Source organism: Balaenoptera acutorostrata, chromosome 10 (assembly GCF_949987535.1).
Source record: "Balaenoptera acutorostrata chromosome 10, mBalAcu1.1, whole genome shotgun sequence".
Lineage (NCBI taxonomy): Eukaryota > Metazoa > Chordata > Mammalia > Artiodactyla > Balaenopteridae > Balaenoptera > Balaenoptera acutorostrata.
This window is the reverse complement of record NC_080073.1, coordinates 40,211,337-40,229,601: the sequence shown is the minus strand read 5'-3', so window position 1 is coordinate 40,229,601 and position 18,265 is coordinate 40,211,337. Positions and strand designations below refer to the sequence as shown.

At 41.5% G+C, this 18,265-nt stretch overlaps 2 protein-coding genes across 2 annotated transcripts; one reads left to right on the top strand and one right to left on the bottom strand.

Annotated features, from left to right (window-relative positions):
- Nucleotides 1–1,200: 1,200 nt before the first annotated feature.
- On the bottom strand, nucleotides 1,201–2,324 carry LOC103016000 (28 kDa heat- and acid-stable phosphoprotein-like). Its single transcript, XM_057554070.1, has one exon. It carries the CDS (start codon nucleotides 2,291–2,293, stop codon nucleotides 1,745–1,747), a length of 549 nt encoding a protein of 182 aa, XP_057410053.1. The 5' UTR covers nucleotides 2,294–2,324; the 3' UTR covers nucleotides 1,201–1,744.
- Nucleotides 2,325–10,004: 7,680 nt separating this feature from the next.
- ZNF589 (zinc finger protein 589) lies at nucleotides 10,005–17,977 on the top strand. Its single transcript, XM_028163181.2, is given in 5 exon segments — nucleotides 10,005–10,073; nucleotides 11,623–11,749; nucleotides 17,125–17,161; nucleotides 17,163–17,215; nucleotides 17,541–17,977. Coding segments are annotated over 5 exon segments (462 nt in total). The 3' UTR covers nucleotides 17,717–17,977.
- Nucleotides 17,978–18,265: the final 288 nt, after the last annotated feature.

Below are 18,265 nucleotides of genomic sequence, written 5' to 3'. Positions count from 1 at the left end.
CTAGTGCTCTTGTATAAAGTAAGGAAAAACTTTGAAATTTTAAAAATTCATTTTTCTTAAATCACATTTATATTTCTGTGCTTAAAATTTTCATAAACTTTTTTTTTGGGGGGGTAACTGGAGCCATGTAACAAGTATGGGAAAAAAAACTATGCCTTGTCGGAACAGTTTTGCTGATTTTTAGGGTGGAAAGATGATGGGTGCTTAGAGTTTACCTTATTATATTTAATTAAGATCAGTATTTCTCTAAAAACATAAGTAAACAGGGAAGGGGTGTAGACCTTGGAGGTTAACTCAAGCGTTAAGGCGAGAGGTGAGAGGAGCTGAGGTCCTGGATGGGATAAGGAGGGGCTGAGACTTCTGGTTCAGGTGAGAAGGCACAAGTGGCCACAGCTGAGACTCGGAAGCGTTCTCAGGAATAATCCTGATAGGCCTGGGTTCTCAAGGCCAGTATTTCTTTCCCCAGTTCTGTCTTTTAAGAACTCTGCCAGACTTGGTAAAGAGGAGAAGCCTAGATATCTGGTGAGTTGGGGCCACCTTTCTCTTCTCTGAAATGCTAGCTTATTTCTCAGAGATTCAGTGCGTCTCTCTTTCTTGGGGAGGGAGGCAGAGATGAACGTTGAGGTGGCCATCAACATTCATCAGATCAACATTCATGCCTGTGTTTGCCGTTGTGCTAGGCACTTTATAATGATTTCTGCATTTAGTTTTTTTTAACTTTTTGAGCTTATAGAAAAACATAACTAAGTTTAATATAAAGAATTTAGGGCATTCTAAAACACAAGGGTAACTTTTAATAAAAACGTGGGGTTATTAAAGTCCTAAAATGCACTATTAAAGTTCCCTTCATCAGAGTTCACACAAATAATTATATTACCTTAATAGTATCTCATAGTCTGGTCTTATACACTGGATTTCTTTTTAACTATTATTGAAATTTTCAAGCATGTCTAAAAGTAGAAGAAAAGAGTTAATGAACCCTCATGTATCCATCAACCTACTTCAGTAACTATCAACTCATGGCCAGTTTTGTTTCATCTCCAACCTTACTGGATTATTTATTTATTTATTTTTTACGATAATGTCAAGTTTAATTTGCCAAATATACAAGTTGGACTTGTGGAGCATGTTTTGGCTGGGTGCTACACAGTAAACAGGTTTCTTGAAATGATCCATGGGCAGGGTTAAGAATGGGCCCGGGGCCTGGCCAGAGTCGGGGGTAGGGAGTAGGGTGGGAAGGTCAGGGGGGAAGCCTCAGTCAGAGGGGACTGGCTGGGGATGAGCCATGACCCTCAGAGACCCAGGGCCCTGGCTCCCAGGTGACAGGCCCCCTGATCGGGCGCCCGGGCAACACAGACAGGGGGCCGTCCATCACAAACTTGTCAGCAGCTACTGCGGCTCAACCGCCCCTTGCCTCGCAATCTACCAGACAAATGGAAGCTCTTCTTACCCCACCTCCCAGGCACCCCCCAACAAGGGTTCTGAATTCTAAAAACAGCCAAAACATTCAAATGGTTACATATGAAATGCTGTCCTGCATCTTTCTGTCTCAAAGATAGCAGCTGCCCCCTCCCCCCACCCACCATCCCCCCAAATGATTTCTGTGCCAAGATGAAGAGGAGCCGTGGGGGGCTCCCCGCCGCGAGGGGCTGCTGCAGTGGCGCCGGGGCACAGGGTGGGTGAGACACGGCAGGGGTCCTGGCAGCACGGCCCAGTTCCCTGCTATCTCCTCCCACAGGCCGTGCTACTTATTCAGGGAGAGCGACTGCATTCGTTTTCCTGACAAAGCTGCATCATCTTTTGCTTTCCTCTCTTCTTCTTTCTTCCTGGCAGCCTCCTCCTGCTGTTTCCGGATGATCGCCAGCCGGGCAAGGTCGGCCTTGGCTTGCTCCGTCTTCCCCGCTAAATGCATTTTCATGTAACGCTCTTTTGCTTTCTGCTTCTCGATTTCTTCTCTTTCTCTCCTTGAAAGTTCCTTGGGCCCGTCCAGGTCCAGCTGTGTGACCTTTTTGGTTGTCTGTGCCACCCGGTTGGGGTTCTCAATGTCGATGAGCCCTTCTACACCTTTGCGCTTTTGCTGGTAATCATCTTCTTCATCCTCGCTCTCATCTGAGTCTAGGGACTTTTTCTCCTTTTTGGGGTCACCTGCAGCCCCATCTCCACCTTCTTCTCCTTGTTCCTCTTCTTCCCTGGCCTTCTGCTTTTCAGCCTGGAGCTGTGCGTCGATCTCCTCGGGGCTCGTGTACTGCCTTGCCCAGCCTTTGTGGCCTCCTTTTCTCCCTCCTTTAGGCATCGCGGCTCCAGCAGCTGTGGCGGCGGCGCCTCGAACTCTTACTGGATTATTTTAAAGCAAATTTAAGACATCATACTGTTTCATCCATAATTTCAGTCCTGTGTTTATCCTTAAAACAACTTTATGAGGTAAAGAGAGTCCTCCTTTGGGAGACATCTGGTTCAGAGGGATTTCGTGACTTTTTTTTTTTTTTTTTTTTAAAGATTTGATTGATGGATTGATTGATTGATTGCTATGTTGGGTCTTCGTTTCTGTGCTAGGGCTTTTCTCTAGTTGCGGCAAGCGGGGGCCACTCCTCATCGCGGTGCGCGGGCCTCTCACTATCGTGGCCTCTCTTGTTGCAGAGCACAGGCTCCAGAGGCGCAGGCTCAGTAGTTGTGGCTCACGGGCCTAGTTGCTCCGCGGCCTGTGGGATCCTCCCAGACCAGGGCTCAAACCCGTGTCCCCTGCATTAACAGGCAGACTCTCAACCACTGCGCCACCAGGGAAGCCCCGTGACTTTCTTATAATCACACATGAGCACCTAAATTGAACTCAGATTGCTCTGATTCTCAAAACCATGAGTTTTCTGTGATGCCTTCTTGACTTTTTTTCGTCCTAGAAAACTATTCAATGATAAAAGAACTTGGAGAATTCACCTTCCTGTTCTGATGCTTCATCCCACCCTTGCTCCCCTGATCCCATCTTCTTTTCTACACCAAAAGTGTAATTTATTGATTCTTGGGTACAGGACTGTGTAAAATTCTGTGAACTAGCCAAACAGAATGTAAGTACACTGTCCTTATTCTCAAGGAGCCAGTAGTCTTTGGGAAATAATGCATAGAAATAGGAAATAATGACACCTGGTAATTATGATGAAGACAGTTAAAACAAAATAGTTAAGGGAAAGACATGACTAAGTGTTAGCCTGTAGCTGTTAAAACAATGCACAGCCACAAACAATGGTCTTAGGTTTTGGATTGACAATCAAATTAATGGTACACAATGCATTTTAACTCTGCATTAAATCTAGGTAGCTTCGTGAAAGGATACAGGACAGAAAACAGCAGCTACATCGTTGGTATTTTCCTCAGGGGATTTTGCATTAGCAATGGTCAGTTTCCAGGCCCTAGGACCACAGATACCAACCTTGATTGTCAGAGATGGGAGTGACTTGGGAGCAAATCACTTTCTAACAGGGAAGTAACTGCCTTATTTTTACCACCTCCCCAACACTTTATTGAGATTGCTTTGTATAGTCTAGGTCCTTTGCATTTTCATTTAAATATTAGAATCAGCTTATCAGTATCTACAATGAGATTATTTTTTTAATATAAATTTATTTATTTATTTTTGGCTGCGTTGGGTCTTCGTTGCTGCGCGCGGGCTTTCTCTAGTTGCGACAAGCAGGGGCTACTCTTTGTTGCGGTGTGCGGGCTTCTCATCGCGGTGTCTTCCCTTGTTGGGGAGCATGGGCTCTAGGCATGCGGGCTTCAGTAGTTGTGGCACGTGGGCTCAGTAGTTGTGGCTCACGGGCTCTAGAGCGCAGGCTCAGTAGTTGTGGTGCAAAGGCTTAGTTGCTCCGCGGCATGTGGGATCTTCCCGGACCAGGGCTCAAACCTGTGTGCCCTGCATTGGCAGGCGGATTCTTAACCACTGTGCCACCAGGGAAGCCCTACAATGAGATTTTGGTTAAAATGGCTTTGAATTTTTACATCAGTATGTGGGAGAACTAACATCTTAACATTATTGAGTCTTCTGGTCCATCAACACAGTATATCTTCACTTATATAGATCTTTATCTTAGGAATCTTACAGTTTTTGATGTACATGTCTGGCACATATTTTGTTAAATTTATCTCTCAGTACTTCATGTTTTTTTTTGATGTTAGTGTATTGGAATGACACTATTTTTTAAGGTTTTTTAAAATAAAAATTTAATTTTAAAATAGTTTCAGATTCACAGAAAAATTGCAAGGATAGTATATAAAAAGAATTCCCATATATCCCACATCTAGTTTTCCCTGTTATTAACATCTTACATTAGTATGGTATTCTTGTCACAATTAATAAACCAGTTTTTATGTTATTATTAACTAAAGTCCATACTTTATTCAGATTTCCTTAGTTTTTACCTAATGTCCTCTTTCTGTTCCAATATCCCATTCAGGCTATCATACTACATTGGTTGTCATGTCTCCAAGGAGGTGTTTTGGGCAGGTATTTTGTAGATTGTCCCTTAATTGGGATTTGTCCAATTTTTTTTTTTTTTTTTTTTTTACATTTGGGACATTATTTTTTATTACAAAAATAAACATCCAGGGTTCCTGTAACCAGAGAAAGTGGGTACAAATCCTCATTTTTTTTTAGGCATCACTTTGAGTAAGAGATACTGTTTTAGTATTCTTCAGCTGTCATACCTGAATATCACAGATTGGGTGACTTAAACAACAGACATTTATTTTCTCATAGTTTTGGAGGCTGGAAGTCCAAGATTAAGGTGCCAGCAGGGTTGGCTTCTAGTGAGAACTTTCTTCCTGGCTTGTAGACGGCTGCCTTCTCACTGTGTGTCCTCACATGGCCTTTCCTCTGTTCAAATGCACATTCCTGGCGTCTCTTCCTCTGTTTATAAGGACACCATAACTTTATGACCTAATTTAACTTTAATTATCTCCCAAAAGGCCCTGTCTTCAAATGGAGTCACATTGAGGGTTAGACTTCAACCTATGAATTTTGGGGGGATGCAGTTCAGTCCATAACATTCCATCCTCGCCCCCCCCATTCACATCCTTCTAGTATGCAGAATACATTTACCCCAAGCCAACAGCCCCAAAAGTTTTAACCCATTCCAGCATATTCCAAGTCCAAATTCTCATCTATTTATCATTGAAATCAGGTATGGGTGAGACTTGAGATATTGACGTTTTTTCTGATTAGGCTGAGATACGGTTTTCTGGGAGGAACACCACAGAGGTGAAATACTATTCTTATCACATCATGCCAATGGTAGATAGTATAAGCATTACTTACCACCGTTAATGTTAACCTTGATCATTTGGCAGAAGGAGGGTTGTCAGGTTTCTACACTGTAAAGTTACTACCCTGCCTTCCCCGTACCTTATACTCTGGAAAGAAGTCACTATGCAGAGCCCACTTGAAGCGTGGGTAGTTACACTCCACCTCTTTGAGGGTCGAGTAACTACATAAATTGTTTGGAATTGTTCTGCATGGGAAACTTGTCTAGTCTCCTCCATTTATTTATTTGATCATTTATTTATATCAGTATGAGTCATGGATATGTATTTTATACTTTGGGTTATAACCTAGTATCACTTTATTTATTTTGTTGCTCATATTGTTTCAGGAGCTCTTTAGTTGGTTCTTGTGTCCCTTTGACATACTCGCATTATTGTGGTTTTTTGCCTTTTTTAAGTACTTCCTTACTTTCTGGCTCTACAGTATGCTCCAGGCTCATTTTGTTTATGTCCTGCTCCAGTCCTCAGATCAGCCGTTGCTCCTTTCATTGGAGAATGATATTAGAAACCAAGATCTGTATGCTAGGTGTGCCCTTTACTACTGGAGTGTCATTGCTTCCAGGCCCTCTCAGCTGACAGAGCAAAGAAATGTGATTGTGTATACTAATCTCTGTATATACTCATTTATAAATATTTCTTTATGTAATTATATTAAGCTAAACGTGAGTTTGTTCTGATGCCTCCAACTCAAATCCATTACCACATGGATCATTCTAGCCTCCTCACCTTGCTTATTTATAACCTCCCACCAACAGTGAGAAACCTGACTTCCACTATTCACCATCCATTCACTTAATTTTTCAATTCTAGTTTATAAGTGTAGTGACTTCAGAATTGTTTACCTGTGCCCCTGTGGAAAACAACTTTATCAATTAGCATATAGTAATTATTTATATATAGTCCCTTTTGTCTACAGACTCCACTCGTTTCCAAAGTAAGCTACTTAGATTAGCTCCTTTTTTCTCCACCACCTTTAGGGAGGTTATTTCATATATTTGTAATACATTTTTTTCACATTCTGCATTCCATCCTGGGATTCCCTGACCTCCTAAATGAATTTTTAAAATTTACACACACTAAGGTTTATACTTTGTGCTGTAAGGTTCTGGGGTTTTGATAAGTGCGTAGTGCCACGTATCCACCATTACAGTATTATACAGAATAGTTTCACCCCTCTAAAAAAATCCTTGCTTCACCAGCCAAACCCTCCTGTTTTTTTTTTCCTTTGGCTGCACTGCACAGCATGTGGGATCTTAGTTCCTTGACCAGGGATCGAACCCGTGCCTCCTGCAGTGGAAGCATAGAGTCTTAACCGCTGGACCCCGTGCCTCCTGCAGTGGAAGCGTAGAGTCTTAACCGCTGGACCGCCAGGTAAGTCCCTGATTTTGCTTCTTTAGCCTGTTTTTAAGGTGGATTACATTGATTGCTTTTGAAGTGTTGAACCAGCTTTGCAAACCTATAATAAGTCTCCCCTGGTTGTGGTGTATAGTTCTTCTTATACATTTTTGGGTTTGATTTGCTTGTATTTTGTTGGGGGTTTTTGTGTCTGTGTTCATGAGATATACTGATCTGTGGTTTTCCTTTTTAATGTCTTTGTCTGGTTTGAGGTATTCTAATGTCTTTTCTGGTATTAGGGTAATGCTGGCCTCATAGATGAGTTAGGAAGGGTTCCCCCTGCTTCTGTTTTCTGGAAGAGGAGTGGAAGTCTTTTGTGGTACAAAAGTTTTAATTTTGATGAAGTCCAGTTTATTTATTTTTTCTTTATGGATCATGGTTTTGGTGTCATGACTAAGAACTCTGCCTGGCCCTAGGTCTTGAAGGTATTCTCTTATATTTTCTTCTAAAAGTTTTATAGTTTTACATTTAAATCTAATATCCATTTTGAATAATTTTTTGTATAAAGTATGAGGTTTTAGGTTGATGTTAATTTTTTTACCCATGGATGTCCAGTTGTTCCAGCACAATTTGTTGAAAAGACTCTTCTTCCTCTATTGAATTGCTTTTGCACCTTTATCAAAAATCAATTTGATGTATTCATGTTGGCTTCTTTCTGGGTTCTCAGTACTCTTTCATTGATTTGTGTCTATTCTTCCACCAATATTATGCTGTTTTGGTTATTGTAGTGACCAAATAGTAAGTAATAATTTTAATATCAGGTATAGTGACTCTCTCACTTTGTTCTTCTGCTTCCTTTGCCTTATCATATAAACTGTAGAATAAGCTTGTCTGTATCTACAAAAAATCTTCTTGGGATTTTGATAGGAATTGTTTTAAATCTATAGATCATTTTGGGGAGAATTGACATCTTCACTGTGTCAAGTCTTGCAAACCATGAACATGGTGTGTCTCCCCATTTAGTTAGATCTTTGCTTTCTTTCATCACCATAAAGACTCTGTACAAATTTTGTTAGATTTATGTTTTAGCTATCTCATTTTTTTGAAGTGATTGCAAATGGCATTATGTTTTTAATTTGTTTCCATGTGATCATTGCTAGTATATAGGAATGTGATTGACTTTCGTGTGTTCATCTTGTATCTTGTGGCCCTCATGGACTCATTTATTAATTCTGTGATCTATTTTGTAGATTATTTTGGATTTTCTACAAAGACAACCATGTTATCTGCAAATAGGGACAGTTCTGTTTCTTCCTTACCAAATGTCTGTGCTCTTATTTCCTTTTCTTGCCTTATTGCCTTGGCTGGAGTGTTTGATTACTTTTTGAGAACTAAAAATTATTTATCTTTAAAGTCAGTTCTCACTTAAATATAAAACATTATATTGCTTAATTATAATAAATAGCAATAATAAATATTTACTTCATGTCAGGCATTAATCTAAGCACAATCCTGAAAGTAGATGTCATTATCAAACCCATTTTATAGATGTAGAAACTAAGACACAGAGAGGTTATGTAAGTTACCCAAGGTTACATATTTTATAAAGTAATGGAGCTGGGATTTGGATTTGTGGCATTTGGTTCTACAGGTTGGATTCTTAACACATCCATTGTGCAAAAATCCTGGCTTTCCTTCTAGCTGAGCCAGTCTTATGCTTAAGTGAGGGAAGTAGAGGGGGAAGAGAAAGCAAGAAAGAAATGGAGAAGTTGCTGGAACATAAAAGACAAAAGGTGTGAGCAAGAGAAAGTGTGAGACCTGATGTAAGAAGAATAGGGGAAAGATTATTAAGAATATGAGGACCGGCCATCATCGGATGAATGGATAAAGAAGATGTGGCACATATATACAATGGAATATTGCTCAGCCATAAAAAGAAACGAAATGAGGTATTTGTAGTGATGTGGATGGAGTTAGAGTCTGTCATACAGAGTGAAGTAAGTCAGAAAGAGAAAAACAAATACAGTATGCTAACACATATATATGGAATCTAAGGGAAAAAAAAAAAAAGGTCATGAAGAACCTAGTGGCAAGACGGGAATAAAGACACAGACCTACTAGAGAATGGACTTGAGGATATGGGGAGGGGGAGGGGTAAGATGTGACAGGGTGAGAGAGTGGGCATGGACATATATACACTACCAAATGTAAAATAGATAGCTAGTGGGAAGCAGCCGCATAGCACAGGCACAGGGAGATCAGCTCGGTGCTTTGTGACCACCTAGAGGGGTGGGATAGGGAGGGTGGGAGGGAGGGAGATGCAAGAGGGAAGAGATATGGGGACATATGTATATGTATAACTGATTCACTTTGTTATAAAGCAGAAACTAACACACCATTGTAAAGCAATTATACTCCAATAAAGATGTTAAAAAAAAAAAAAAGAATATGAGGACCAGAATATGCCAGAAGAAGCTGGTCATGGAAAGCCTGAGAGGGCCCCCACGCCATTCCCCCCATAGGTCTTGGCTGCCTAATTGTGGGTCCCAGCTTGTTGTCTAGACATATGTCTTCCCTCCTACACTATACAAAGCCTGACTGCCTGGGCTGTCAGGGTGTGTATTTGACAGCCCTCCCCAAACCCACACACCCAGTGATTTCTGTATTTATACCTAGTTTCCCACTCTCAATTCAGCATCATTATTATTCTTTACTCCTTTTGCCACTTCTGTGTATTGGATTTTAAATCTATTTTAGAATCTAGCTCTGAAGCAAGACTGCCTAGAAGCTCTGGCTTGGTAACCTTGTGGCTCAGTTCACCACCTCAGCCCCCCAGCTGTGGTCTTTGATGTGACAGAAGCTTAATTAGTTTAGCTGTAGAACCTGGAGTATACATCACCAACTCCTAGGGTGTGAAAAACCACTTAGAAGGTGGGCTAGATAGAAGACTGAAATAGACCTGAGAGTAGGAGGAAGCAAGTCAGAAAATAGGCATTCAGGGTGATCAAAGACAGCTGAGAATGATGTACACATGTCCCTCAATTCCACAGACTGAAGGAGCTTAGTAATTAAAAATCTAGGGCAAGGCAGTAGTGACACAGACAACCCAGAGGTTGCAGCAGGTGGTAACGGATTAAATATTGCTTGAATTCAATAGAAGTAAGTAATTTGGTGACTACCATGAGACTTGAGGGCAACACCACCTTTTAGGCATAACTAATGAGAGAAAATGTCCCTGAATATACCTATTCTAATAAGAAGAGACCTGATGAGAAAGCATGTGGTATGGTTCTAGTATGCAGAAAGTTGAAGCAAGGTTGCTGAGACTTGGAAGAAATAAAGAGGTGAGAGAAAACTGGTGCATGACGGAAGAAAAAACAGCTTGCAGTGAAGAGAATAAGGGCTCTGGAACCGTGAAGGACTGTTTTCCAGTCAGGTTGTTTTCTTGTCATTTGGGAAAGTTCTCTGGGCCTCAGTGTTCTTTCTCTGAAATAAAGACTGTAATATCATTCTTACAGTGATGATCTTGCAATGTAATTTCATAAAATGTAAATATGTTCCTTAAAAATTTTTCCATAGATTAAGGTTAAACTTCATTTATCTGGAAATGCCATTCTCAGGAACCACTACTTGCCATCCTCGCTGCCAACCATTTTATATATTCAAATATTGCCCTACACATTGAGTGAGAGGTTGGAGGGCTTTACAAAAGGCAATGTCAAAATACATACAGTGATAGGGATCTTATAAATCCCTTTTCTCAAGCAGAGAAATCTGTGTGTGAGTGTGTGTGTGTGTGTGTGTGTGTGCGTGCGCACGCATGCACCCAGTGACCTTTATTAAGCTGGCCAGATGTTCAGTACATAGTTGTCTTTTTTTTTTTTAATAAATTTATTTATTTATTTATTTTTGGCTGCGTTGGGTCTTCGTTGCTGCCCGTGGGCTTTCTCTAGCTGCGGCGAGCAGGGGCTACTCTTTGTTGCGGTGCGTGAGCTTCTCTTGTTGCGGAGCACGGGCTCTAGGCGCGAGGGCTTCAGTAGTTGCAGCATGCAGGCTCAGTAGTTGTGGCTCGCCGGCTCTAGAGCACAGGCTCAGTCGTTGTGGCGCACGGGCTTAGTTGCTCCACGGCATGTGGGATCTTTCCGGACCAGGGCTCAAACCCATGTCCCCTGCATTGGCAGGTGGATTCTTAACCACTGCGCCACCAGGGAAGTCCCATAGTAGGTCTTGACCAGGCTGGTTCACTACAGTGCCCCACCTTGCCTCCTTGCCTGCGCTCTGCATCTCACCCAGGCCCCACACATAGAGGCACCTCTCAGAACCCACACGCATGACTGGTTCAGGCAGCAACTGTCCACTCCTGATGAATGCTCTTAGGTGCAAGCCTTCAGAACGGCTGATAATTTGGCAATTAACCAGCAGGCTGAAGGAATACAGTTTGAATCCTTTGATAAAGCTTGGCGTGCCTCAGCACTATCTCCTTTTGTTCAGAGAAATATATTTTAATCAGTGTTAACAAATACTCATTCTAGACCTGGCATGAGGCACTCACATTTTTCTCTATAGTCCGAGTTGCCTCTTATTTTTTCTCTAATCTTCATCGTTTCTTAATGCCCAGTATAAGCCCTGCTTCTGTGCTGCCTTTTTTTACTTCTACAGCTTGTCTTCCACCCTCCATTCGAATTTCATCCATTATAAGTTGTCACATTCATACTCCTGAACTCTGCTTTAATGTTTTCTCATTGATTCAAAAATAATTTTCCCAATTAAAATGTAAGTGTTTTAGGGCAAGGAGTGTGTCTTATAGATTAGTCCTGCTTTCTGCATGTTATAACACCAAGCCAAGTGTCGAGTAATGCCCAACCCTGCAAACCCTCAGATCCGTTACTTATGTAGCAAGATTCTTCAGGACAGCCAGTTCCATTCTCCATGTGAAAATTGATGGTGACTTGATGAGTATGAATTTGTTGGTTGATTTAGGGACCAGTGAAATTCGAGGATGTGGTTGTGATTTTCACTGAGGCAGAGTGGAAGAGACTGAGCCTTGAGCAGAGGAACCTATACAAAGAAGTGATGCTGGAGAATTTCAGGAGTCTAGTCTTGTTGGGTGAGGATATGTTCTCTTCCTTAATTTTTCCATTCATATATTTATTGACCATATAGCCAGCCAATGTTCTAAGCTCTTAGAACACATCTCTGAATAAAACTATAAAGCATTTTTTGGTCATTCTAGTATAGTGACACTGACATATACAATAAATAGCATATATAAGTAAATTATGTATGTTAGAGGATAATAAGCTCTACATAGCTTTAAAATATGTATAATATATACAAATATAAGTAGAGCAGAATTAGGGGGATCCAGGGTGCTGGGGTGTAGAGGCAGGGGTGGGTGATCAGGGTAGGCATCTGTGAGGAGATGGGTGTGAGCAAAGGCTTGAAGGAGGTAAGAAAGTTAGATATGTGGATGTAGTGGGAGACTCTTCTGTGCCAGGGAACAACCAGTGCTGAGACCCCGAGATAGGAAAGGAAGGAGGCCGGCGTGATCGGAGCACAGAGAGCAAGGAGGAGAGGAAGGTAATAAGAGAGGCCTCTCTGTGTCCTAGAAGTTAAAAAAGCTTATAGTGTAATTAAATCTGTCCGTTTTGTGTTTTATAGGTTATTTGATATCAAAATCATATTTTTCTTCATTTATTTGAAACCTGAAACTGATTATTTGTCTAGGATGGTAAATACAAAATTATTCTGGATATTCCTGCATTCTTAAGAGTCCTGTTTTCAGAGTTGCACATAAATTTATGTCAGAAGCTTTTTCAAGATTTTTCTCTATTTGGCATAGCTATGAATTAAGTAGTTCTGATTTATTTTTGTCTGCTTGGATCTGTTATGAACTGCTTTCCTCGGTTTGAATTGGCCCCATTTCACTCCATTTGGCTTCTGACCTAGTTTCTCCATCTGTCTCAGTGAAGATTCACCCATTTAAATTTGCTTTCAGCTGGCCAAACTGATTTGGTCTTGTTTTTACCTTGTTTCGTCTGGTGGTCTTCTTCTATGTCTCTGTGCTCATGCATTTCATTGATTCTGAGAACTATATTAAAATTATCTCAAAGTAAATTAATCTTTACATGGAAACTTTGGATCCTGTTGGGTCCATTTCAGACTTTAAACTGTTTTGCTGTACTTGATTCATCCTTCCTTTTCTCTGTATATCTTTTTTTCTTTTATTGGTGAATTACTTAAAACAAATCCCAAATAATGTGACATACCACTCCTAAATATATCACAATGTAACTAATAAATAAGGACTTTTTTTTTTAATATGTAACCACATTATCAGTAGGGCTTCAGTATCATCCAACTCTTGGTCTTTGTTCAAGTTTACCTGATCATCTCAAAAAAGTCTTTTTGAGAATTTGAATCAAGATCCAGACAAGATCCACACATTCCATTTTTTTTTAAATGTCCCTTAAATCTGTATCAGTTCTTCCTCCCTCTTCTGGTTTTTCTCTCAAGACCGTGGATCTGTTTGTAATGCTCTGAATCTAGAATATAAATCTATTTTAGATAATATTCTAAAGTAGTTTTTACATAGTAGATTATAAATCAAGGGAGAATAGTTTTGAACTTTATCAAGAAGTGTCCACCAGGGACTTCCCTGGTGGCGCAGTGCTTAAGAATCCGCCTGCCAATGCAGGGGACACAGGTTCAATCCCTGTTCTGGGAAGATCCCACGTGCTGCGGAGCAACTAAGCCCATATGCCACAACTACTAAGCCTGCGCTCTAGAGCCCACGAGCCACAACTACTGAGCCCGCATGCCACAACTACTGGTGCCCACATGCCTAGAGCCCGCTCACCACAAGTAGAGAAAGCCCGCGCGGAGCAGTGAAGACCCAACGCAGCCATAGATAGATAGATAGATAGATAGATAGATAGATAGATAGATAGATAGATAAAATGCCATTTGCAGAAAAAAAAAACCAGAAATGTTCATCAGCATGAAGAACATGGGAATTCCCTGGTGGTCCATTGGTTAGGGCTCGGCGCTTTTACTGCCGTGGCCCGTGTTCAATCCCTGGTCAGGGAACTAAGATCCTGCAAGCTGCGCAGCACGACTGGAAAAAAAAAAATGAAAACATCGCATCACCAATGGCATTGCTGGTTGTAGTGTTTGAGTTACCACCCATACAGCACACCTATGTCTGTCACCAATAGAATATACACATGTCATCAGTAAGGCATATCCATGTCTGTCTGCATTTGTAACTGTCATGTCCACAGTGATCTGCCTGTAGCTGTAAGCATCTCATTGCTTCATTATGTCTCCTAATGTAGTCCTGTGAAATTCATATTGAAATACATAAATTTTATTGTAAATTACTTTCTTTTATTTCTCTTTTATATTTTGGTTAGGGCATTACATTATTTTTAAAAACTGTGTATGGGGACATTTTATTAAATATGAATCTCATTACAAGACAGTAAATGAGATGTTGCAAGACGTAGACTATGAAAAGGAGCCTTTGATTCTGACATTATTGAGAACGTGTCTGTCTTCTGCCTAACCTTTTAAGTTCTTTCTTAATTAACTCTGTTCCTATCACTTATTCATGCAAAAGTATTTATTAACTATTATATGTTAGGTCCACTTCTGGGTTCTTGGAATATACCAGTAGTATATCTGGGAGAAGCATGTTCCAGACATAGGAACCAGCCAGTGCAAGGCATCAGGAGGGAGTTCAGTGTGGCTCAGATTGGAGGGAATGAAGGGTGGATTATAGATGGAGTCAGAAAGCCGATAGGTTATGAAAGAACGTGGAACCTAGTGGGCCGCTCTCAGGGCTTGGTTTTTACTCTGAACATTACGGGGTTTTTCGGGTTTTTAAAAAATAAAGTAAAGAGTTCTATTTATTAGGAATGTAGAATAAAGAAGGAAGAGATTGGAAGGGGCTTTAGTGACCTGCTCCCATCCCATTCTTCTATTCTTGATCCCAGGGCAGAACTTTCATGGCTCTAGGGAATACTTCCTTTGGATGGATGAGGGTCCTGGCAGGACTGGGCTCAGTAGATCCTCTGGAGCAGCATGGCTTAGCCACCCCTCATTCTGTCCTGAGAGAGTCAGTGCAGTTGGACTGGGTGTCTGGGAATCTCCTGATCAGGATATCTGGATGGCTTTGTAGCCCTAGACCATGGTCAAAGCCCAGAATACCTCCTGTCCCAAGATTTAGTCTATAGGCCAAATTTGGTTAGTTTTTCCCCAAACAGATTGTTCTATGTCAGGGGGTTTAATTCTCACTGGCTTCTTTTCTCCAGAGACCTAGTCAAAGCAGCAAGAGTCTCATTATTTGCTTAGAAGCTTTTTTTTTTTTCCTTTAAGGACAGATTTAGTAGAAAATAAACCTTTGTATGCTGATTAGTTCAGAGTTATCTGTGGTTTGTATAGTGTTTAAGAGCACATCCCAAACCCTGTTTTGTTCTTTCTTTGTGACTGTGAACAAGTTACTTAACCCTGCTAAACTATTCTCTGCTGCCTTCTGCATTGGAGACATCCAGACTGAGTGACTCCTACGTCAATCCACTCTTTCTTCTCATAGGAAAAGTCACAAAGTACGTTCCCATGTAGGTCATAGGATTGTTCTCTCTTGTTGGAAATAAATGGTTGTAGCTGTGTGTGTCAGTGTAACTGGTTATGGCTTAGAAGATAATTTTAGTGTAAGTGCAGATACAAAGTTGAAGATGCCTCTGATGCTTACTTGGAAGATTATTTATTGGAATAATATGTAGAATAATAGGTTCTGCTGTGGGTTTTTTTTTTTTTTTTGATTCAAGTAAAAGATGTAAAATGTAAAAATTGACTACAGTACATAATCTGAATCTAATCATAGGAAAATGTCAGCAACATTCTATACATATTCTAGAACATGAGGAATGTTCCCTAAAAAAAGAACTCTATTCTTCAAAAATGCCAGTCTCATGAAAGAGACACTAAAGGAAACTAAAGAAACATGAAAACTAATTGTAATATCTGATTGTAGACTAAATCCTGTACTGTAGGGAAAATGCTATAAAGGACATTATTGGATCAATTGACAAAATTGGAATATATATGATAGTTAAAGTATTATGTAAATGTTAAATTTACCAGAGTTCAAGCGGAAGTTTCTGTGGGGCACCTGAGAAGGACACAGTTAAGATGGAGTTTCCAGCCCAGTGAGTCTGAGGGCCAGACCGTGACCCCATAAAGCATGATCTCCTGTCCAGACTGTGGCAAAGATGTTGAACCAACTTGCAAATTCTGCCCCTACTGCAGAAAACCTTTGCCTACAGAGGAGCATGAGGGGTCCTAGACCTTTGTCAATCCGTCTATGTCATCCTCCCAAGCTTGGACTCCTTCCCTGAAATCTACATTCATATATATCAGACTACTTGCTTGACATCTGTTGGATGTCCCATAAGTGTCTCCACATGCCCAGAACTAAGCTCCTGATATGACTGCCACCCCCCACCTGCCTCTTCCATAGACTATCCCATCAAGGTAACAGCAGTTTAGCTTAGTCAGTTTCTCAGACCATGGAGTCATCCTCAAGTCCTCTTTCTCTCCCACCCCGTGACTGCAGCCCTTCAGCAGATCTCATCATCTCTCCCTTTAAAAGTCAATGCTGAGGACTTCCCTGATGGCACAGTGGTTAAGAATCCACCTGCCAATGCAGGGGACACAGGTTCGATCCCTGGTCTGGGAAGATCCCACATGCCGCAGAGCAACTAAGCCCGTGCACCACAACTACTGAGCCTGTGCTCTAGAGCCCACAAGCCACAACTACTGAGCCCATGTGCCACAACTACTGAAGCCTGTGTGCCTAGAGCCCGTGCTGCACAACAAGAGAAGCCACTACAATGAGAAGCCCGTGCACCACAATGAAGAGTAGCCCCCACCCACCACAACTAGAGAAAGCCTGTGAGCAGCAACGAAGACCCAAGGCAGCCAAAAATAAATAAATAAATAAATAAATTTATTTTAAAAAAAAATTTACCAGAGTTGATAACTGTATTGTGGTTATGAAAGTGAATATCCCTACTTTTATGAGACACACACTGAAGTATTTAGGGGTAAAGGGCATTGATGTATGCAGTTTACTCTCAAATGATTCAAAGAAAAAATATATATATACATATACGTATACACACATATACATATTATAAAATACAAATGTTAGCAGTAGGTTATTAGGGTAAAGGATATACAGCTGTTCTTTGTATTGTTCTTATTCTTGCAACTTTTCTGTTGCATTTGAAATTATTTCCAAATAAAAAGTCAAAAGAAGTTGAATGGAAATACAGGTCTGGTGAAGCATGTCTTGGAGAGACAGACATTAACAGCTGTGAATGATTAATGGGCTAGATCTTACTATAAGACAAGGAAGAAAAGCCCAGCCAGCCCTTCCTCTGACTACTTTGACTGAAAACTTTCTTTCTTCAGCAGATTCAAAGCCAGAAGTCCATCCCTGGCCCCTCTGCCCTCTGCCCTCTGGCCTTTGGCGGTCAGCAGTTTCTCAGCCACCATGAACTCTGCAGTCATCTTTTTTTTTTTAAAGATTTATTTATTTTATTGATTGAGTGATTGATTGCTATGTTGGGTCTTCGTTTCTGTGCGAGGGCTTTCTCTAGTTGTGGCAAGCGGGGGCCACTCTTCATCGCAGTGCGCGGGCCTCTCACTATCGTGGCCTCTCTTGTTGCGGAGCACAGGCTCCAGACGCGCAGGCTCAGTAGTTGTGGCTCACGGGCCTAGTTGCTCCACGGCATGTGGGATCTTCCCAGACCAGGGCTCGAACCCGTGTCCCCTGCATTAGCAGGCAGATTCTCAACCACTGCGCCACCAGGGAAGCCCCTGCAGTCATCTTATTCCAGGTTCATGTGCAGGAAATCAACTCCAACCAGGGGATCCTTGCCCAGATGACCACCAGCAGTGGCAGCAACAACATTCTGATAAAAACCACTGGGGGGCCAAAGCAGAAGATCAAGGAATGAGAGTCTCTACACCTTTGTTTTGGAGTACAAATGAGAAGGGGACTTAAGTGGTTTTCTCTTGCCCACCCCAGGGACCACCAGTAAGCTCTCAGGGAGGCAACAAAGTGTTGAAGGTACAGCTCAGTCCAGCCCAGAAGGTAAGCTCTGGGGAAGCAGACAACATTCCTGAGAGGGTAGAACTCTCAGGATTTGGAGCAGTCAGGTTTAGAGGTGTGGACTAGGTTTTAGCCAGAAGTCAGACCTCTTCAGACACAGGCTGTCACGAGCGGGGATATCTCCTGTGTGCAGAAAGTGTGGGCGAAGCTTTAGCAGGAAGTCACATCTCAACAGACATCACAGGACACACGGGGGAAAAGCCTTATATATGTGGGGAGTTGTGGGCAAGGCTTTATAGATAAGTCACCCCTCTACAACCACCAGAGTACACACTCAGGTGAGAAGCTTTATGTATGCAGGGAGTGTGGGCACGCTTTTAGCCACAAGTCACACGCACACAAGGGAGAAGCCCTTTGCATGATGTGTGGGCGAGGCATTAGTGAAAAGTCAGACCTCATTAAGCACCAGAGGATTCACACAGGGGATAAGCCTTATGTGTG